The sequence below is a fragment of the Delphinus delphis genome, chromosome 8 (genome assembly GCF_949987515.2).
Source record: "Delphinus delphis chromosome 8, mDelDel1.2, whole genome shotgun sequence".
In the NCBI taxonomy this organism is placed as follows: domain Eukaryota; kingdom Metazoa; phylum Chordata; class Mammalia; order Artiodactyla; family Delphinidae; genus Delphinus; species Delphinus delphis.
The window spans coordinates 79,285,499-79,310,139 of record NC_082690.1 but is presented as its reverse complement, the minus strand read 5'-3'; the positions used below and the strand labels follow the sequence as shown (position 1 = coordinate 79,310,139).

The 24,641-nt window shown below is 37.7% G+C and overlaps 1 protein-coding gene across 1 annotated transcript in view; it reads right to left on the bottom strand.

The window, feature by feature from the left end:
• ANO3 (anoctamin 3) overlaps positions 1-24,641 on the bottom strand; it is a 408,770-nt gene that overhangs the window by 180,522 nt on the left and 203,607 nt on the right. Inside the window, 2 exon segments of the mRNA XM_060018617.1 lie at positions 8,513-8,584; positions 9,473-9,667. Coding sequence (XP_059874600.1) covers positions 8,513-8,584; positions 9,473-9,667 — 267 coding nt within the window.

The window sequence follows — 24,641 nt, the reverse complement described above, 5'->3', positions numbered from 1 at the left end:
CATATATCTAATAATGGGTTAATATCCAAAAAATAATAAAACCTCATACAACTCAACATCAAAAAAACAAACAACTTGATTAAAAAATGAGCACAGGATATGAATAAACATTTTTTCCAAAGAAAACATACAGATGGCCAATAGGCACATGAAAAGATGTTCAGTGTCACTATTCATCAGGGAAATGCAAATCAAAACCACAATGAGGTATCTCCTCACACCTGTCAGAATGGCTATTATCAAAAAGACAAGAAACAGCAAGTTTTGGCACGAATGCAGAAAAAAGGGAACCCTTGTACACTGTTGCTGGAAATGTACATTGGTGCAACCACTGTGGAAAACAGTATGGAGACTCTTCAAAAAATTAAAAATAGAACTCTCATCTTATCCAGCAATTTGCTTTTGGGTATCTGTCCAAAGATAACAAAAACACTAATTCAAAATGATATGCACCCTTATGTTCACTATAGCATTATTTACCACAACCCAGATACAGAAGCAAGCTAAGGGTCCATCAGTGGATGAATGGATAAAGAAGTGGTATATATATGTAATAGAATATTACTCAGCCATAAGTAAAAGAACGAAATCTTGCCAATTGTGGCAACATGGATGGAAAACATCGATATTATGCTAAGTGAAATAAGACAAAGACAAGTACTACATAATTCACTTATATAATTCCACTTATATGTGGACTGTAAAACACAAAACAAACAAATTAAGCAAAAGAAAACCAGATTCATAGATACAGAGAACATATTGGTGGTTGCCAGAGAGGAGGCAAGTTGGTTGGGTGCAAAATAGGTGAAGGGGATCAAGAGGTACAAACTTCCAGATATAAAATAAATAAGTCAGGCTTCCCTGGTGGCGCAGTGGTTGAGAGTCTGCCTGCCGATGCAGGGGACACAGGTTCGTGCCCCAGTCCAGGAAGATCCCACATGCCGTGGAGCGGCTAGGCCTGTGAGCCATGGCCGCTGACCCTGCGTGTCCAGAGCCTGTGCTCCGCAATGGGAGAGGCCACAAGAGTGAGAGGTCCGCCTACTGCAAAAAAAAAAAAAGAATAGGGACTGGACCTGCACCTCTGGGATGGAGCTGTGAAGGAGTTAAAGTTTCTACACACTAGGGAGCCCCTTCACTGGTGGAGATGGGGGGTGGGTGGGAGGGAAGTTTCAGAGCCATGAAAGAGAGTGCAGCAGCAGGGGTGCAGAGGGCAAAGTGGAGAGATTTCTGCACTAAGGATTGGTGCTGACCAGCACTCACCAGCCTGAGAGTCTTGTCTGCTCACCTGCCATGGTGGGTGGGGGCCGGAAGCTAAGGCTCAGGCTTCGGAGGTCAGATCCCAGGGAGACGACTGGGGTTGGACGTGTGAAGACAGCCTGGAGGGGGCTAGTGTGTCACAGCTAGCTGAGAGGGAGTCCAGGAAACAGTCTGGACGTGCCTAAGAAGCAAGAGACCACTGTGTCGGGGTGCATGAGGAAAGGGGATTTCTTCCCAGTGTGCCCACAGAAGTCAGAGCACTGCCCAAATGAGCTTCAGAGATGGGTGTGAGCCACGACTATCAGCTCAGACCCCAGAGACGGGCATGAACCACTAATGCTGCTGCAGCTGCCACCAAGGATCCTGTGTGCGAGCACAAGTCACTACCCACACCCACCCTGGGAGCCTGTGCAGCCCACCACTGCCAGGGTCCCGTGATCCAGGGACAACTTCCCCGGGAGAACACATGGCTCGCCTCAGGCTGTTGCAATGTCACGGCAGTGGCCACAGGCTTGCCCTGCATTCTAATTATGAACCATACCCTTTCCTCTCCCTGGCCTGAGGGAGCAAGAGAGCCCTAATCAGCTGCTGCTTTAACCTCCTCCTGTCTGGGTATGGAAGAGGCTCAGGGCGGCCTACATGCAGAGGCGGGGCCAAAACAAAGCTGAACCCCAGTACCTGTATGAACAAAGAAGAGAAAGGGAAATTTCTCTGTGCAGCCTCAGGAGCAACAGATTAAATCCCCAGAGTCAACTTGATAAACCCCGCATTTGAAGAATACCTGAACAGACAATGAATGTTCTCAAAACTGAGGCAGCAGACTTTGGGAGCAAACTTAGACTTGGGATTTGCTTTCTGCATCTAATTTGTTTCTGGTTTTATGTTTTTCTTAGTTTAATTTTTAGTGCTTATTATCATTGGTGGATTTGTTTATGGGTTTGGTGTCTCTCCTCTTTTACTTCAAATTTTTTTATTTTTATTTTTCGAATTATTTTTTATTTAATTTATTTATCTATTTTTATTTTTCATTTTTTTCTTTTTCTGAGCATGCATGTGTATGCTTCTTTGTGTGATTTTTGTCTGTTTAGGTTGCTTTTACCATTTGTCCTAGGGTTCTATCTCTTCATTTTTTTTTTTTCTTCCTTTTCTTCTGAGCTGTGTGGCTGGCAGGGTCTTGGTGTGCCAGCTGGGTGTTATGCCTGAGCTTCTGAGATGGGAGGGTCAAGTCCAGGACATTGGACCATGAGAAACCTCCCGGCCCCATGTAATATCAATCAATGAGAGTGCACCCAGAGATCTTCATCTAAACACTAAGACCCACCTCCACCAAATGGCCAGCAAACTCCAGTGCTAGACGCCCCCTGCCAAACAACTAGCAAGACAGGAACACAACCCCATCCATTAGCAGAGAGGCTGCCTAAAGTTATACTAAGTTCACAGACACTCCAAAACACACCACTGGATGCAGCCCTGCCCACCAGAAAGACAAGATACAACCCCACCCTAGAACACAGGAACCAGTCCCCTCCACCAGGAAACCTACTCAAGCCACTAAACCAACCTCACCCACTGGGGCAGACACCAAAAACAACAGTAACTACGAACCTGCAGCCTGTGAAAAGAAGACACCAAACACAGCAGTTAAACAAAATGAGAAGAAAAAGAAATATGCAGCAGAGGAAGGAGCAAAGTAAAAACTCACCAAATGAAACAAATGAAGAGGAAATAGGCAGTCTACCTGAAAAAGAATTCAGAGTAATGATAGCAAAGATGAGCCAAAATCTTGTAAATAGAATGGAGAAAATACAAGAAATGTTTAGCAAGGACCTAGAAGAACTAAAGAGCAAACAAACAATGATGAACAACACAAATACATGAAATTAAAAATTCTCTAGAAGGAATCAATAGCAGAATCAGTTATTCTGCAGAAGAATGGATAAGTGACCTGGAAGATAAAATAGTGGAAATAACTACCACAGAGCAGAACAAAGGAAAAATAATGAAAAGAATTGAGGACAGTCTCAGAGACTTCTGGGACAACAACATTAAAGAACCAATATTCGAATTATAGGGGTCCCAGAAGAAGAAGAGAAAAAGAAAGGGACTGAGAAAATATTTTAAGAGATTATAGTTGAAAACTTCCCTAACATAAGAAAGGAAATAGTTAATCAAGTCCAGGAAGCTCAGAGAGTTCCATACAGGATAAATCCAAGGAGAAGCACACCAAGACACATATTAATCAAACTATCAGAAATTAAACTCAAAGAAAAAGTATTAAAAGCCAGAGAAAAGCAACAAATAATATACAAGGGAAACCCAAGAAGGTTAACTGCTGATCCTTCAGCAGAAACTCTGCAAGCCAGAAGAGAGTGGCAGGACATATTTAAAGTGAGGAAAGGGAAAAACCTACAATCAAGATTACTCTATTCAGCAAGGATCTCATTCAGATTTGACAGAGAAATTAAAACCCTTACAGACAAGCAAAAGTTAAGAGAATTCAGCACACCAAACCAGCTTTACAACAAATGCTAAAGGAACTTCTCTAGGCAGGAAAAACAAGAAAAGGAACAGACCTACAATAAAAAATCCAAAACAATTAAGGAAATGGCAATAGAAGCATACATATTGATAATTACTTTAAATGTAAATGGATTAAATGCTCCAAACAAAAAACACAAACTGGCTGAATGGATACAAAAACAAGACCCATATATATGCTGTGTACAAGAGACCCATTTCAGACCTAGGGACACATACAGACTGAAAGTGAGTGGATGGAAAAAGATATTCCAAGCATATGGAAATCAAAAGAAAGCTGAAGAAGCAATACTCATATCAGACAAAACAGATTTTAAAATAAATGCTATTACAAGAGACAAAGAAAGACACTACATAATGATCAAGGGATCAATCCAAGAAGAAGATATAACAATTGTAAATATTTATGCACCCAACATAGGAGCACCTCAATACATAAGGCAAATGCTAACAGCCATAAATGGGGAAGTCAACAGTAACACAATAATAGTAGGAGACTTTAACACCCCACTTTCACCAATGGACAGATCATCCAAAATGAAAATAAGTAAGGAAACACAAGCTTTAAAAGACACATCAGGCCAGATAGACTTAATTGATATTTATAGGACATTCCATCCAAAATCAACAGAATACACATTCTTCTCAAGTGCTCATGGAACATTCTCCAGGATAGATCATGTCTTGGGTCACAAATCAAGCCTTGGTAAATTTAGGAAAATTGAAATTGTATCAAGTATCTTTTCTGACCACAATGCTATGAGACTAGATATCAATTACAGGAAAAAAAAAACAGTAAAAAATACAAACACATGGAGGCTAAACAAATACGCTACTAAACTACCAAGAGATCACTGAGGAAATCAAAATATACCTAGAAACAAATGACAATGAAAACACGATGACCCATAACCTATAGAATGTAGGAAAAGCAGTTCTAAGAGGGAAAATTAAAGCAGTACAATCTTACGTCAGGAAACAAGAAAAATCTCAAATAAACAACCTAATCTTAAAGCAATTAGAGAAAGAAGAATAAAAATCCCCAAAGTTAGCAGAAGGAAAGAAAACCTAAACATCAGATCAGAAATAAATGAAAAAGAAATGAAGGAAACCATAGTAAAGATCAATAAAACTAAAGGCTGGTTCTTTGGGAAGATAAACAAAATAGATAAACTATTAGCCCCACACTCATTAAGAAAAAAAGGGAGAAGACTCAAATCAACAGAATTAGAAATGAAAAAGAAGTGACAACAAACACTGCAGAAACACAAAGGGTTATGAGAGACTACTATAAGCAACTATATGCTAAAAAATGGACCATCTGGAAGAAATGGACAAATTCCTAGAAAAGAATAACCTTCCAAGACTGAATCAGGAAGAAATAGAAATATGAACAGACTTATCACAAGCACTGAAATTGAAACTGTGATTAAAAATCTTCCAACCCACAAAAGCCAAGGACCAGAAGGCTTCACAGGTGAATTCTTTCAAACATTTAGAGAAGAGCTAACACGTATCCTTTCCAAGCTCTTCCAAAATATAGCAGAGGGAGGAACACTCCCAAACTCATTCTACGAGGCCACCATTGCTCTGATACCAAAACCAGACAAAGATGTCACAGAAAAAGAAAACTACAGGCCAATATCACTGATTACGCATACGCAAAAATCCTCAACAAAATACTAGCAAACAGAACCCAATAGCACATTAAAAGCATCATATACCATATTCAAGTGGGGTTTATCCCAGGAATGCAAGGATTCTTTAATATACACAAATCAATCAGTGTGATAAACCATATTAACAAATTAAAGGAGAAAAAACATATGATCATCTCAATAGATGCAGAACAACTTTCAACAAATTTCAGCACCCATTTATGATAAACACCCTCCAGAAAGTAGACATAGAGGGAACTTAAAGGGCATATATGACAAACCCACAGCTAACATCATTCTCAATGGTGAAAAACTGAAACCATTTCCACTAAGATCAGTAACAAGACATGGTTTCCAACTGTCACCCCTATTATTCAACATAGTTTTGGAAGTTTTAGCCACAGCAATCAGAGAAGAAAGGGAAATAAAAGGAATCCAAATCAGAAAAGAAGAAATAAAACTGTCCCTGTTTGCTGATGACATGATACTATACATAGAGAATCCTAAAGAAGCTAACAGAAAACTACTAGAGCTAATCAATGAATTTGGTAAAGTAGCAGGATAAAAAATTAATGCACAGAAATCTCTTGCATTCCTATACACTAACAACGAAAAATCTGAAAGAGAAAGTAAGGAAACACTCCCATTTACCACTGCAACAAAAAGAATAAAATACCTAGGAATAAACCTACCTAAGGAGATAAAAGACCTGTATGCAGAAAACTATAAGACATTGATGAAAGAAATTAATGATACAAACAGATGGAGAGATATACCATGTTCTTGGATTGGAAGAATCAACATTGTGAAATTGACTATACTACTCAAAACAATCTACAGATTCAATGCAATCCCTATCAAACTACTAATGGCATTTTTCACAGAACCAGAACAAAAAATTTCACAATTTGTATGGATACACAAAAGACCCAGAATAGCGAAAGAAATCTTTAGAAGGAAAGACGGAGCTGGAGGAATTAGGGTCCCTGACTTCAGACTATACTACAAAGCTACAGTAATCAAGACAGTATGGTACTGGCACAAAAACAGAAAGATACATCAATGGAATAGGATAGAAAGCCTAGAGATAAACCCACACATATATGGTCACCTTTTCTTTGACAAAGGAGGTAAGAATATACAATAGAGAGACAGCCTCTTCAATAAGTGGTACTGGGAAAACAGGACAGCTACATGTAAAAGAATGAAATTAGAACACTTCCTAACACCATACATAAAACTAAACTCAAAATGGATAAAGACCTAAATGTTAAGGCCAGACACTATAAAACTCTTAGAGGAAAACATAAGCAGAACACTCTATGATACAAATCACAGGAAGATCCTTTTTGACCTACCTCCTAGAGTAATGGAAATAAAAACAAAAATAAACAAATGGGACCTAATGAAACTTCAAAGCTTTTGAACAGCAAAGGAAACCATAAACAAGATGAAAAACAATCCTAGAATGGGAGAAAACATTTGCAAATGAAGCAAATGACAAAGAATTAGCCTCCAAAATATACAAGCAGCTCATGTAGCTCAATATCAGAAAAACAAACAACCCAATCTAAAAATGGGCAGAAGACCTAAATAGACATTTCTCCAAAGAAGATATACAGATTGCCAACAAACACTTGAAAGGATGCTCAACATCACTAATTATTAGAGAAATGTAGATCAAAACCACAATGAGGTATCACCTCACACTGGTCAGAATGGCCATCTTCAAAAAATCTACAAACAATAAATGCTGGAGAGGGTGTAGAGTAAAGGGAACCCTCTTGCACTGTTGGTGGGAATGTAAATTGATACAGCCACTATGGAGAACAGTATGGAGGTTACCCAAAAAAACAAAAATAGAACTACCATATGACCCAGCAATCCTACTACTGGGCATATACCCTGAGAAAACCATAATTCAAAAAGTGAAATGTACCTGACTGTTTATTGCTGCACTATTTACAATAGCCAGGACATGGAAGCAACCTAAGTGTCCATCGACAGATGAATGGATAAAGATGTGGCACATATATACAATGGCATATTACTCAGCCATAAAAAGAAACAAAATTAAGTTATTTGTAGTGAGGTGGATGGACCTAGAGTCCGTCATACAGAGTGAAGTAAGTCAGAAAGAGAAAAACAAATACTGTATGGTAACACATATATATGGAATCTAAAAAAATAAAAAATGGTTCTGATGAGCCTAGGGGCAGGACAGGAATAAAGATGCAGACGTAGAGAATGGACTTGAGGACACGGGGAGATGGAAGCTTAAGCTGGGATGAAATCAGAGATTAGCACCGACATATATACACTACCAAATGTAAAATAGATAGCTAGTGGGAAGCAGCCGCATAGTACAGGGAGATAAGCTGGGTGCTTTGTGATCACCTAGTGGGGTGGGATAGGAAGGGTGGGAGGGAGGTGCAAGAGGGAGGAGATATGGGGATATATGTATATGTATAGCTTTGTTATAAAGCAGAAACTAACACACCATTGTAAAGCAATTATACTCCAATAAAGATGTTAAAAATAATAATTAAAAAATTAAAAAAGAAAAAAGTTAAAAAAGAAAAAACATGATATAAAGATGCAAATATACTATAGTTACAAATTTAATCAGTGGAGAGATTTAAAATGGCAGTGTAACTATGAAAAAAATAAGGAAAGGTTATATGAATGAACTAATAAACCTTCATCTAGCACGAGAGATCAACAAATAATGCTGAAATTTGATAAATCTAGACACAGTAGTATAAATGTACTTATTCATCGAGAATTGAAGGAAATTTCCAAAAGACTAACAACAGAATATTTTTCAGTTATAGGATTGTTATTCATTAAAAATCTTCTGTATTTGACTTTCAAACTGTACATGAAATACCTTAATAATATTTTAACCTTAGAATATTATTCTCACCCATCAAATGTTAAAGACTAAACATGAATTTTTTTTTTTCTTAAAAAAATAATGTTCTACATTTGAAGTAGAAGTCAGTTTACCTTTGGAGAGGGGGAAAGGAGGAAGGAAATAATAGAAAGTAACTCACCCAAGCAAAAGTCACTGAGGTCAGCAAAAGAACATCTGAGCACAGAGTCTTTTCTGCCTTCCTCAGTGTTAACTGGAAACAAGAACAAAAAAGACTTTCTAGTTTTGGGGAATAAAAACATAATGACAGTTAGAACAATTACCGTGGTGACTGCTGTCCAAATAGCAGCCAAACATGAAGAAATGTTTTTAAGTTAATGAGTGGAAATGAGAGATACATCTATATTACATTTTAACACTTTGATTCTCTTAAACAATTAGCCACTTTCCTTATTAGACATAGATGTAAGCTTACTATTTAAAATAGTGATTTCCCAATACTATTGAAAAGAGAATATTGGCATTTTCAAATTATCCAGAGGAAGAAGCAACCCTAAGGAATCATAAGGGAATCAATTTTCATAATATAAAAGCTCTTAGAGATGGAAGGGAAAATAAAAACATACCCATCCACTGAATGACAGCGGCCTGGTTGTATTCTGACTCCTGACTCTTGTGAAAAGGGATTGTCTGAAGGTATATTAAGTCTCAGACAGTCAGATGTGTGTAGTTTTATTTGCCAACACTTGTCTAACCACATCTTCGTGCAACCAAATGTTCACTGATTTACTCTCAGTATTATTTATAGTTTTGGGTCTTTCTGTTTAGGGAACTGAGTTTATTATTGCTGGCATATTTAATTACTGGTAATAAATTCTCACCAGGAATGCTAATGAGCCAGTGATTTAGGTGGCTGATCTGTCTTCTCTTGCCAACAGAAAGTGTTAGGTCCATATTTGCATGGGGTTGGCTACCTTCAAGGATAAAACGAAAAGAACACACATCTCACCAACGAACGGCCTTTTGTCTGACTGGCATAGGCTACTGTTCTCCTTTCTATGCCAATCTCCTTCCTGAAGACTCTATAAACACTAGTGGAAAACACTATTCTTTAAAAGTTAAACAAGAAAGTAGAGCTCACCTTGCTCTGCTTTGTCAGCAGAGATTGAGGTTACAGAAGTGGGAGCGTGAGATTCACTCTCAGTTGACTGGAAGAGTGAGGTAGATTGGCTCAAGTTCTTTGAGTAAGCATAGCTCTGGGCCAGGCAAGGCAGGGATCTCCGAGATGGTTTTAATGAAGTTTCTTTTGCTATCTCACTCTTGCTTATATTCATACCTGCAAATTCAAAATGGCAAGTTTTAGCAACAAGAAATAATCAGCAGAAATCAACAAATAATTTTAATTCTTGTGATGGCTGTTTCAGAAAAGTACTCTTGAAAAGCATCACCTAGGGATTAGCACTAGTGGAATTCGTTTGTTTCTATATTGTCAGAGGAAGTGTTTTGAGATTTTTGTCAAATAGTTATGAGAAATAAACAGCTCCTCTTCCAGATTGAGCTTTCACTGTTTTTTAAAGGTTCTGTAAAAAAGAAACTGAGGTTTAAATTCATTTGGAGAGTTATGAGAATAATAATTTGGATTGTCTTTGGATAAATTTAACCATTTAGGTTTTTAAGCAGTAAAATAAATAAAACCTAATGTGTAGAAATTCAAATTACTATTATTAACCAGAACACTTCTTTCTATAACCTATCCTCCTTTAAACACACCACATAACGTACTAATAGTGATCAAGAGGCTGGAAAGGAACAGCATACATGGTTTAGTACAAAAACTGACCAGCAGGGGGACAGCATTCCTGTGCCCTGTGTAACAGTCCCTCTCCTCATGCAGAGAAGACTGATCTGCCAGAAGAAAGAATGCCCCTCAACAGGACTCTGCCTCCATAATTGGAAGCCCCAGTAACTGTATTCTCCCAGCAATGAATGTCCCCATGTCCCTGTATGCCCCTGTCCCCATCCGTCCTCATCCCCCTTACGTTAATCCCAGGGCGTTCCTCAGTCCTGGAATACTGCTATGGGTATTCTGGTATATGCCTTTTTTGCACATATTGAGTATTTCTCTAAGAGGAAACACTTAGATGTACAACTGCTGGTTTGAAGGGCATGAATATTTATCATTTGGATAAATAATGCCAAACTGCCTTCCCTAAAAGCTTTATCTTTTCACACTTCCCCAAACAGTACAAGATGGAATCCATTTCTTTATGAAATTCCTTGGGGAACTCTAGATAGTATCATTTGTTTTAATTCTGAATAAAATAAAAAGCCAACAAACAAAAAACAAAAAAAAACGGTTTTAATCTTCATGTTCCAGATTGAACATGTTTTCATATATTTCTAGCCAATTATAATTCTTAAGTGACTAAGCTGTTTTATAGTTTTTCTAGTGTGTTGTTAGGCTTTTTCTTATTATTTTATAGTATATGTGTGTATATAAACATATGCAGGAGTTTGGGGTATCAACCCTTCATGCAGTTAAAAATCCACATACAATTTAAAACCAGCCCTCTGACTCCACTGTTCCTATCAGTAGTTCTGCATCTGCAGAGTCAACCAACCTCAGATTGTGGAGTACTGTAGAATTTTTTATTGAAAACAATCCATGTGTAAGGGGACCCTCACAGTTCAAACTTTTGTTGTTCAAGGGTCAACTGTATATACATTCATATATACATATACACATATATATGTATATAGTATTTTAGTGACTACATATTAAATGTAATATATGCTGTGTTTATTTCATTTAGTTTTCTAACAATCTTACCAGGCAGACATTATACCTATTAGCTATGTGGAAACTGAGACTTAGAGAGGATATGTAACATTCCTTATATCACACCAACAAGAAAACTGTTTGGGATTTATATTCCAAACAGTTTCTAGTGCTAAAACCATCATATCATGTTGCATCATAAATTAAGTTTGAAACTCCTGCACACCATCCATTTACCTCGAAAATCACAGACACTGAAATGTAAAGAACAGACACCAAAATTCATTCTGGTAGAGGCTAAAACTCAGACGGAATATACCTAGAAACACATCTGCTTTTACCACCCTCCCTATTCACCTGCCCATATTCTCTATATTAAAGTAAATTTCAAATGTAGTGATTGAAAGGTGAAAAAGACAAAGCAAACCCACCAGTACATACAGCACTCAAGTAATGAAAATTTTGCCTTGCAATTACTCATCTTAATTCCATTTTTGAGACAGAGTAGACTCTGCGGGCAAGGGGTACAGACAGGAAAGGAAATTACTGAAAATTATATTTTCAGTAATTATATTTATTATAAGACAAACAAATTTAACTAAACTCTACTCATATTGGTTCAGTCAATACTTTTTGGCTACTTTATAATCAGCTCATGAATTAACTCCAGATTTCTAAGGATATTTTCAAATGCATGAATTCAAATAAAGACAAGCAGAGGTACAAATATTCATTGCCCTTTGAGACAAATGAGAATCTTGAAAAAAAAAACAAGACAATATTTGAGAGGTTCTATAGAAATAAGACATAGTTGAATAGATGAAATGCAGACAAACCTAGCAGTAGGGATTTTATCTTCCCGTTTTATAAAAAAAAAGTATTTATTTTCACGTTAATTCTCAGTGTGAAAATAAAATGTGAACTAGAAAGGGATTGAAGAAAGAATTATGAATTGATCCAGTCTCTTAGCTTTCTGGGACTCTGTAATGATAAGAAAGGAAAATACCCTTTTGAAGAGGAATTCCTCAAGGCCCACAGAACTCATACTGAAAGCCTACCATACACCATACAATCCCCCTTATTTAAGGACCGACTAGTGTTTTCTATACTACATTCAAAGAATAGCACAGGGGGACGAGGGGAAGATGGCGGAAGAGTAAGACGCGGAGATCACCTTCCTCCCCACAGATACACCAGAAATACATCTACACGTGGAACAACTCCTACAGAACACCTACTGAACGCTGGCAGAAGACCTCAGACCTCCCAAAAGGTAAGAAATTCCCCACGTGCCTGGGTAGGGCAAAAGAAAAAAGAATAAACAGAGACAAAAGAATAGGGACGGGGCCTGCACCAGTGAGAGGGAGCTGTGAAGGAGGAAAGGTTTCCACACACTAGGAAGTCCCTTGGTGGGCGGAGACTGCGGGTGGCGGAGGGGGAAGCTTCGGAGCCACGGAGGAGAGCGCAGCAACAGGGGTCCGTCCGGAGGGCAGAGCGGAGAGATTCCTGCACAGAGAATCAGTGCCGACCAGCATTCACCAGCCTGAGAAACTTGTCTGTTCACCCGCCGGGGCGGGCGGGGCTGGGAGCTGAGGCTCGGGCTTCGGTCGGAGCACAGGGAGAGGGCTGGGGTTGGCTGCGTGAACACAGCCTGCAGGGGGTTAGTGCACCATGGCTAGCCGGGAGGGAGTCCGGGGAAATGTCTGGACCTGCCGAAGAGGCAAGAGACTTTTTCTTCCCTCTTTGTTTCCTGGTGCGTGAGGAGAGGGGATTAAGAGCGCTGCTTAAAGGAGCTCCAGAGATGGGCGCGAGCCGTGGCTAAAAGCGCGGACCCCAGAGACGGGCATGAGACGCTAAGGCTGCTGCTGCCGCCACCAAGAATCCTGTGTGCAAGCACAGGTCACTATCTACACCTCCCTTCCTGGAAGCCTGTGTAGCCCGCCACTGCCAGGGTCCCGGGATCCAGGGACAACTTCCCCGGAAGAACACACGGCGCGCCTCAGGCTGGTGCAACGACACGCCAGCCTCTGCCGCTGCAGGCCCACCCCACACTCCGTGCCCCTCCCTCCCCCCGGCCTGAGTGAGCCAGAGTCTCCGAATCAGCGGCTCCTTTAACCCCGTCCTGTCTGAGCGAAGAACAGATGCCCTCCAGCGACCTACACGCAGAGGCAAGGCCAAATCCAAAGCTGAGCCCTGGGAGCTGTGAAAACAAAGAAGAGAAAGGGAAATCTCTCCCAGCAGCCTCAGAAGCAGCGGATTCAATCTCCACATCAACTTGATGTATCCTGCATCTGTGGAATACATGAATAGACAACGACTCATCCCAAATTAAGGACGTGGACTTTGAGAGCAAGATTTATGATTTTTTCCCCTTTTCCTCTTTTTGTGAAGGAAAGAAATCATAAAAATCAGATCAGAAATAAATGAAAAAGAAATGAAGGAAACAATAGCAAAGATCAATAAAACTAAAAGCAAAATTAATAAACCATTAGCCAGGCTCATCAAGAAAAAAAGGGAGAAGACTCAAATCAATAGAATTAGAAATGAAAAAGGAGAAGTAACAACTGACACTGCAGAAATATAAAAGATCATGAGAGATTACTACAAGCAACTCTATGCCAATAAAATGGACAACCTGGAAGAAATGGACAAATTCTTAGAAATGCACAACCTGGCAAGACTGAATCAGGAAGAAATAGAAAATATGAACAGACCAATCACAAGCACTGAAATTGAAACTGTGATTCAAAATCTTCCAACAAACAAAAGCCCAGGACCACATGGCTTCACAGGCGAATTCTGTCAAACATTTAGAGAAGAGCTAACACCTATCCTTCTCAAACTCTTCCAAAATATAGCAGAGGGAAGAACACTCCCAAACTCATTTTATGAGGCCACCAACACCCTGATACCAAAACCAGACAAGGATGTCACAAAGAAAGAAAACTACAGGCCAATATCACTGATGAACACAGATGAAAAAATCCTCAACAAAATACTAGTAAACAGAATCCAACAGCACATTAAAAGGATCATACACCATGATCAAGTGGGGTTTATTCCAGGAATGCAAGGATTCTTCAATATACGCAAATCAATCAATGTGATAAACCATATTAACAAATTGAAGGAGAAAAACCATATGATGATCTCAATAGATGCAGAGAAAGCTTTCGACAAAATTCAACGCCCATTTATAATAAACACCCTCCAAAAAGTAGGCATAGAGGGAATTTTCCTCAACATAATAAAGGCCATATATGACAAACCCACAGCCAACATTGTCCTCAATGGTGAAAAACTGAAAGCATTTCCACTAAGATCAGGAACAAGACAAGGCTTTCCACTCTCACCACTCTTATTCAACATAGTTTTGGAAGTTTTAGCCACAGCAATCAGAGAAGAAAAGGAAATAAAAGGAATCCAAGTCAGAAAAGAAGAAGTAAAGCTTTCACTCTTTGCAGATGACATGATACTATACATAGAGAATCGTAAAGATGCTACCAGAAAACTACTACAGCTAATCAATGAATTTGGTAAAGTAGCAGGATACAAAATTAATGCACAGAAATCTCTGGCATTCCTATACACTAATGATGAAAAATATGAAAGTGATATCAAGAAAACACTCCCATTTACCATTGCAACAAAAAGAATAAAATATCTAGGAATAAACCTACCTAAGGAGACAAAAGACCTGTATGCAGAAAACTATAGGACACTGATGAAAGAAATTGATACAAATAGATGGAGAGATATACCATGTTCTTGGATCAGAAGAATCAGTATTGTTAAAATGACTATACTACCCAAAGCAATCTACAGATTCAATGCAATCCCTATCAAACTACCACTGACATTTTTCACAGAACTAGAACAAAAAATTTCACAATTTATATGGAAACACAAAAGAACCCGAATAGTGAAAGCAAGCTTGAGAACGAAAAACAGAGCTGGAGGAATCAGGCTCCCTGACTTCAGACTATACTACAAAGCTACAGTAATCAAGACAGTATGGTACTGGCACAAAAACAGAAAGATAGATCAATGGAACAGGATAGAAAGCCCAGAGATAAACCCACGCACATATGGTCACCTTATCTTTGATAAAGGAGGCAGGAATGTACAGTGGAGAAAGGACAGCCTCTTTAATAAGTGGTGCTGGGAAAACTGGACAGGTACATGTAAATGTATGAGATTAGATCACTCCCTAACACCACACACAAAAATAAGCTCACAATGGATTAAAGACCTAAATGTAAGGCAAGAAACTATCAAATTCTTAGAGGAAAACTTAGGCAGACCACTCTATGACATAAATCACAGCAAGATCCTTTTTGACCCACCTCCTAGAGAAATGGAAATAAAAACAAAAGTAAAGAAATGGGACCTAAGTAAACTTCAAAGCTTTTGCACAGCAACGGAAACCATAAACAAGACGAAAAGACAGGCCTCAGAATGGGAGGAAATATTTGCAAATGAAGCAACTGACAAAGGATTAATCTCCAAAATTTATAAGCAGCTCAAGCAGCTCAATAACAAAAAAACAACCCAATCCAAAATGGGCAGAAGACCTAAATAGACATTTCTCCAACGAAGATATACAGACTGCCAAAAAACACATGAAAGAATGCTCAACATCATTAATCATTAGAGAAATGCAAATCAAAAGTACAATGAGATATTAACTCATACCAGTCAGAATGGCCATCATCAAAAAATCTAGAAACAATAAATGCTGGAGAGGGTGTGGAGAAAAGGGAACACTCTTGCACTGCTGGTGGGAATGTGAATTGGTACAGCCACTATGGAGAACAGTATGGAGGTTCCTTAAAAAACTACAAATATAACTACCATATGACCCAGCAACCCCACTACTGGGCATATACCCTGAGAAAACCATAATTCAAAAAGAGTCACGTACCAAAATGTTCATTGCAGCTCTATTTACAATAGCCAGGAGATGGAAACAACCTAAGTGTCCATCATTAGATGAATGGATAAAGAAGATGTGGCACATATATACAATGGAATATTACTCAGCCATAAAAAGAAACAAAATTGAGCTGTTTGTAATGAGGTGGATAGACGTAGAGTCTGTCACAGAGTGATGTAAGTCATAAAGAGAAAGACAAATACCATATGCTAACACATATATATGGAATTTAAGAAAAAAAAATGTCATGAAGAACCTAGGGGTAAGACAGGAATAAAGACACAGACCTATTAGAGAATGGACTTGAGGATATGGGGAGGGGGAAGTGTAAGCTGTGACAAAGCGAGAGAGAGGCATGGACATATATACACTACCAAACGTAAGGTAGATAGCTAGTGGGAAGCAGCCGCATAGCACAGGGAGACCAGCTCGGTGCTTTGTGACCACCTGGAGGGGTGGGTTAGGGAGGGTGGGAGGGAGGGAGACGCAAGAGGGAAGAGATATGGGAACATATGTATATGTATAACTGATTCACTTTGTTATAAAGCAGAAACTAACACACCATTGTAAAGCAATTATACTCCAATAAAGATGTAAAAAAAAAAAAAATAGCACAGGAAAAATCTGTCCTAGTAGTTTTTTATGCCTGTGAATATTTTGTCATGTGTTCTTATATTTTCTTTTATTTAGGAAACACAGATGTAGAATATTAAAAGATCAGTTTTTTATTACTGGGCTCTGGTTGAGAATTGCCTTTTACTCAAGAAGAACATATAAGTAAAAGAATAAATATTATTTTGGAGGTGGCGGTACACAGATGGAAGATGGTGATAGTTGCTTGTAAAGATATTAGACTCAGAGAGAAATGCCTTGGACCCGAGAAATGGCCTTGATGGGGACTCTATAATAATACTAGTCACCTTAATTCACTGACCCCAGCACGTATGTTCAAAAACTGTTCTTTGAGCTAAAGATGACAATCACATTGGTTGATATTATTATTTTATAAACCAATATAGGGTGAGACTAGCTTTATGCATATCCATGTTGTCAGTATTTTCCACCATTTGATTCATCCCTGTATTCACCTAGTCATTGAGGATATGTTATTTGGGCTTTTGCTCTCTGCAGGCATCCTGCTGACACTGGGTATACAGTGGTGAACAATGTGGACATATAATTCCTGCCCTCATGGGACTTCCATTCTAGTAGAGTGTCAGACATTGACCAAACAAGTAAATATGTATATACACATAAATTGTCTGAAATGCTATGAAAATACAGGCATGGTTATATTATGGAGAATAATAAAGGGGACTTTCTTTATGAAGTGGTCTGGGACATTTTGTCTGAAGAAGTGACATGTTAAGTCAAAAAATAAAAAGGAACCTAACATACAGAAAGGTGTTTATGTATGTTTGTGTTGACATTTATATATATGTATGTTTGTGGGGGTGCTTTTAGGCAAAGATAATAACGTGTGTGAAAGCCCTGAGGTATGAAGATTGCAATGTATTTACAAATTGGAAACAACAACAATAAAACTGTTTTCAGTACAGTAAATGAGAGAAAGAAGTGTAAAGGAGCTATAGCTGCAGTCCAGGTAGGGGATAAAAATTACCTACTGTTCTTTAGGGAATTCTGCATATGCTTATTTGCCCATTATTTTCCACAAATTTATCTGCCTTATGTCCTTTTTTTGAATAATTGCATTTGCCAAAAATCATAAAGTATTTTAAATATACTCACTTCAAATGGGAAATGAAATTGGGAGAGGCAATGGAATTTACTTACTCTAGGTCATAAATCAAGCAACTGGCAGAACTGAATGTGAATGTTATGGCCATTGGATTCCAAAACCCATGATCTTTTCAGAATGCTCCATGGCTCTTCATGAACCCCAATCCTGGATAGGTCGTTATCATGGTTTCACTTCGTAGAAATATCACACAAATTTTAAGTAGAGAGCTCTGAATGTAGAAACCACAGACCGAAAGCAAACCTCAGAATCTGTAATTCTATACCCACAGTCTTAGACAACTGTGAAATATATGTTGATGAAAAATGAATATGTGCTATTTGGTACACATTAACTGGGAATGTCTACCCATCATCTATGAAACTGTTGTTCTTTTGCTGATCTATAAAATAATAGATATGAATAATATAAAATCTGCTATGAGTTAACAATGTGTGTAACTGAGTTGCACAAAATAAGTTATCAGCTATTATTTGTAATCCTAATTGTTATTTTTCAGTTTCCATCATTTAGTTAACAACGTGTGTAACTGAGTTATATGAAATAAATACTAATGATTATTTTTAAACTTAATTTTTATTCATTCAGTGTTCTATCATTTATTTAACAATTCCAAACAATTATTGAGTTCTTTCTCTGGACCAGAACTTAACTCAGTGTTGGGTGAAAATGGTGGTCAGTATCAGGAGAAGTGTATATATAAATAAATAAAAGCAGTTCTTTTTATTCAAAACTAATATACAAAATATGGATAAGGCATCATAGAACCACCAAAGAGGAATCCAAGTGGTGGTACCAGGAAAGTCTTGACTGTGAAGGTAACCTGAGCTGATTTTTTTGAAATATTCCTTCTCCTATATTTTTATTTATTTATACTTCTTGGATTTAATACATCTTTTTCAAAGGATTATGCATATAAAGAAAGTCTGTATAAAACTCTCCATAAACACGTAACTGCTGAATTTGTTAAATGCTACATGTAAAGGAAATTGAGAAAACAACGTTGATGATGCACGTATCCTTCCTACAGCTCTGCATTTTCCTTCCCATTTATCTTTAAAGCAATGCTTTCTCATTTCCTGAACTACCAAGTGTTTCCAAAGCTATCATACAGATCAGCTTTGCTAGAAACCAATATAATCTAAGCTGAAAGTATGAAATCCTAATGTTCGAAAGAGTACAGTTCTTTTCAAAGTTCCACATCGAATGCCATCATATTCTGCTTGGCATAACCAGCAATATCTGTTCTTTGCTTGGCATGATTAACAACTACCCCCACAGCACATCCAGGCCTTTTTTCTTCTATATTCTAAAGTTCCATTTCTTTTCTGGTATGACTTTACCTGGTACCCTTGAATAATATTTGATAGCTACCTATTTAAAGCTAATAACTAGAAAAGAGACCACAGTAACACATCAGTTTGGGCAAGCATATGAAACTCTTAAGTTTAAGGATAAACCTGTAGAAGTGTGGAAATGTGTCATTTCCTATACTTAGAACAGATTTTTCTAAAGCAACAATTAGTACTACTTCCAACTGTTCTAAGAGGACTTCATAAATGCTCACATATTTGAAAGGATCTCATGAAGTGACAGTTTCACTTGGGTATACACAAAGGTCCAATTGCAAATAAGATGTAATTGCAAATAAGGTATCTTCTAGAAGTACATTCACATAAGACACCTGACATCAAAGGATGTAAAGTTGTTATTAAGATACTACTTAACTCAATGGGCTTTGAGCTGATACGGAGTTTTAATTGGAAAAATAGATTCTTTGAAAACTTCAAAGAGAAAATTGAAGAGAAAAGAAAAATTGGTTATTCTCAGTGAAAAATACATTTTTCAAAAGATCCACTCTTTTAGTAAAATTTCAAGAAGACTAACTCATCCTAAGGACTCATGTGAAAAAAAATATGTATTTTTTTTTATAGATCAAACTTTGAAATTTCTGCCAAGTACATTGTTAGAAGAATTTTGGGATATATGTAGCAAAAGAACATGATATTATAACCTAATGAATTTTATATTATGCCCACAAGAGGGAAATTTAAAAAATAAACTTAAAAATAAATATATTTGTCTCTTGTTTTATTCTCAAGATGAATTATGTGGTTTAGTAAGATTTTATACCTTTATCAGAAGTATTTTAGAACTGTTTGGCTGAGGGGAGGTGGTGTCTTAGGATGCCATTTCATTTCATAAAATCCAAACACATTTTTCTATATTAGTGGATACAATCAAAGCACATTTATCTAAATAATAAGCTTTGGGGAGGAAAAGCATAAATGGGCACAGACTTTTCTTATTTTTCTGCCTTGTCAAAATCATTATAGTTTTCTCTCCTTCAAAAGAACATGTGGCTTGAGTGTGTCCTTCTTGGCATAAATTATTTCTACATGATAAAAGCTGTATTTATTGAGTGCCTACAAAGTGCTAGATGCATCCTGTGTGTTACCAGTAATTCTCATAATAGTCCTGTTAGGATGTGTCATCCCCACTTTACATGTGAAAATCCTGAGACACAAAGGATGTAAGTAACTTTTCTCAAGTATCCCACACAGGAAGTGCTGGAGCCTGAAACAAACCAGGTCCATCTGATTTCAAGGCTTCTGCTCTTTGTCATATAACAAGCAACTTCTCTGTTTACTCAGAAACTTCTTTTACAAGTTTGCTCTTCACTCACTTTTTAGTTTTCCTCTCACTTTGAACAAGAAAAAGTTTGTCTACTTATAGAGTCCTAGTAGGGCAGAGATGGCTAACTCAGAGTAACTGAAGAAAGCTTAATAAAGGGATTATTTAAAGGGTGTGGGCAGGATTAAGAGAAAAAGGATAATGGTAAGGCTCCCTACAACTAACAATGCCCAGAAAACTTTACCACCCTTGGGCCTGCAGAGCAAGGAGAGGAAGTAGATATATGAACCTGGAGACAATTATAGGTGGGGGAGAGGAAATCTGGCAGATCCTGTGTGCTTAGACACAGGAATGCGGCCACTGCCAACCACAGACTGACATGAAGGGAGCCAGGGAAATAAAATATCCCAACCTCTCTTTTGTCAACTTCTAATCTGCTGCTGATGCCTCCTACTGGTCAAATCTAAACAGTAGCTAGAGGTCATGAGAACCCATGGTTGCTGTAAGTCATAGATATCAGTTTGCTGGGGCACGGGGCAGGGTAGAAAAAGGTGCGGGATGAGTCTGGAGGGATCTACAGAGATTATCCACTACACATGTACAGATGTATAACTTCAGAGGAGCTTTGAGCATCACCCTTGGGGGCAGAAAACAATGTATGCAGTTTTACCACTAAAGAATAAAATTTAAAGTTTGTTTGTTTGTTTGTTTTTAGTAAACTGTAAGTAGTTGTAGATGCTTACAAGCAAACATGGGAACGGCAACTATTGACGTTAATGTACTTTTGAGTTTGCTTGCTCTGTGCAAGACGATGCAGGAGACAAAGGTGAACAATATACAGTGAACTTTTAAATTAGTAACTAGCAACATCAAAAGTTATCTCTTCAATTATAATATATTACAGTGAATCAGAAAAGCTCTCTTATAAGTCTAATGCAAGACAGAATACTTTAGGGCACAAAATTATGAAGGGGTTTCTAAATTGATGAAAATACATTTTTAAAGTTTTGAAGGTAAAATGAGTGCCCTTGTTTTTATCTTTATCTTTGTGCACTGTTCTCTAATTTCCAAGTCACATAGCCCACCCCAGTAGGCTCATTCCCTTGTTATATGTCCTGTTAGAAACATATACTTTGCTTACCATGTTTGCATGTATTTGTTTATTAGGATATTATTTAACATATAGTCTTTTTAGCTATAAGGGAAGTTCCATGAGGGCAAGGGTCACACTCGTCTTGTTTACAGCCACAACTTCAGCACCTGGCACTGGGTCTGCAGGTACAGTATGCAAATAAAGACTTACCAAATGAAAGATTGAGATAAAGATAAAGCTCTATTAATTAATTTACTAATTAATATATTCATTTGACAAGTGTTTATTGTAATAGATGCAAGATATTCTTTCTAGACAATGGGGATATGGCAGTGAACAAATAGATAAAAGACCCTGTACCCATAGAGATTAAAATCTCAAGGGGACCTCGAGAGGCATTTACTCTTTGTGGTACAGTGTTCTGAAATCTGAAGGCTCAGACAACCTATCACCTTAGTGTTGTTTTGAAGTACAAATGAGATTTTCCTTTAAGTTAAATATCCATTCGGTAATGCCACAAATAAGATATGAATATTTATCATTACAAATAGATAGCTAGCAGGAACCTGCTGTATAGCACAGGGAGCTCAGCTTGGTGCTCTGTGACGACCTAGATGGGTGGGATGGGGGGTAGGGGGGGAGGGAGGCCCAAGAGGGAGGGGATATAGGTATACATAGAGCTGATTCATTTCATTGTACAGCAGAAACCAACACATCATTATAAAGCAATTTTACTCCAATAAAAAAACAACAAAAACAGAAACAATGATTCATACACTTATTTGTGGTATTGCAAATCCCCCCTCCCCCACATGCCATTAATGTTCTTGCTTCCTTTTTAAAACTCAAATAGATTTTGGCAGGAATTGAACCGAAGAGTCATAGAGATGTCTGCTACTTATGAAAGGTGCTATGATGCAAAGGGCTCTCTTTAGAATGCGCAGGGAAAAAAACAACAACAAAGTAGTAAAAGATAAATTTGTAACAGTTTTTTTCCCCATAATTTCCCAACATAGTCAAGTTCATAAGCTCATGATATATAGTTCATCCACAGTCAGTGTCTCCTTATTCCTTCAATAACTTGTTCATTCACTCAGCTACATTTTCCTCATGTTATTTTTTTTTTGTCCTGCCAACTTCTACCCTTCAGAGTGGAGCTCAGATGCTACCAACATTGGAAAATCTTTCTTAATGCGTTTATACAGTATTAGCTATCATGTTCCCTGTGCTTCTGTAACACTCTCAATGCATCTCTATTCTAGTATTGATACGCACTTTTCTGTGACACCATGAGCCCCCTCAAGGAGGAAACCAAGTCTCATTCAGTTTTGAGATCTTGGCATCTTGCACATTTTTGGTTTATATAGAGAGAGAAATGTACGGGTAGATGGATAAGAGTGATGGTTTCACTCATGCACAAAATCTGACACAATATGAATTTTTGATCTTGGATAAACTCTTTAATCTCTCTGTCTCCTCATCTTTAAAATGAGAATAATAATAATAAACTCACAGAATTATGAGTGTGAAAATTAAATGATTAGATAAACATAAAGTGCTAGAATAATGCCTGGTACATAGTTTATCCTATATGTATTTGCTATTATTATAACTGAATCAATGATGCCATGTATATATAAGATGTAATAAGATTTAAAGTCAGAGCCATAAATATGTAGTATGTAGAATTTAAAAAAAAGGGAAGCTTCTGGAGCTTTTATACCAATAAAATAATGAGGAGCTCATTTTCCAAAAACTTCATATTTCATGTAGCACAGAGATACAGAGCACTATAAAGAAACTAATCTAGTTTAGGTTTTCGTAGTTTGGGTCAAGGACTGCATCTGGGTGAAAGAAAATGCAATATATTTGAGGGAATTCCTGCCTAAGTCCTTGAAGGAACGAGATCTCTATGTTCAAAAGACAACAGCCATTTGAATAAGGATTTATGAATCAATGCCTAAGAGAGAAACTGAGAGTTAGTGGATTCCCTATACACTCTCAAAGATTAAAATCTAATAGCAGAAGCAAACTTTCTACCAACATAATAAGAAATTAGGGAATTTCATGCAAACTGACAATGGTTCTAATGGAGAAACCCAAATGGGACCAAAACTTCCTCCTGATCTGCCTAATTACAATGTCTAACAAGGCTCATAAACATTCTTTTCCTTTTGCTAGTTCTTTTTGTGTTTGGAAATCATGGAAGCACGAACAGGAGATAGCCTGGTTAGGGCACGTATCACAAATAACCTTGAACAGTTGCAGATATCCTTTTAAAATAACCTCCAGATAACTTTTGAAACCTTGAATTTTATCATTCAATTAATGTACCACAGCTGTGTTTCATGCAGATGGGAGCAGTGGACTTCTTGAAGGAAAGACTGGTAATGATCTTGGTGGAACCAAGTAGTGATCATTGGAGGAATTCTGACAATTGACAGTTCATCCCATTGTGTGTGCCTGAAATGTATGCCCCTTCACACATTCCTATAAGATCACATGAGACCCAAAACACAAGGTGCTTTTGGGATATAGGCTCCTGAGCTATCTCTTGCTTGAAGTTAGCTAAAAACAAGGAGATTTCAGTAACATTCATTCATCATCAAGTTCATATTCAAATGGAAATGCAGTACATGGCCATCAGGTTTAACAAAAATATTTGTTGTTTTTTTTCTAGCACTACCATGACCACTGATAGACTTCAAATGCCTAATCAAAGTGTTTGGGTTCTCAACATTGTGAGAAAGGGATGAAAATGAAACCTTTAAATACCTTGGAGTTATTATTATGAAAACCATATTGGTGCTCCTTGCATCACACTCAACGTATTTGTGTGTGTGTGTATAATAGGGTAAAATGGAATCCCTGATCATCCTTGCCTGTCTCATGGAAAGTAATAGCAAATGAAAACTAACCTTGGGTTTGGATAAAGATAAAACACTTAAAGTCTCATAGTACTTCTGACAAGCTGCAAAGTTATAATATTTATACTACTGCTGAGAACAGCACAGGTTGTTCCACTCTAAAGAGCTCAAAAAAGTCATTTGACCAAAGTACGTGGACCCTGCAATGAACCTGGATTACACCCTGTCCTGAAGTAGGGAGG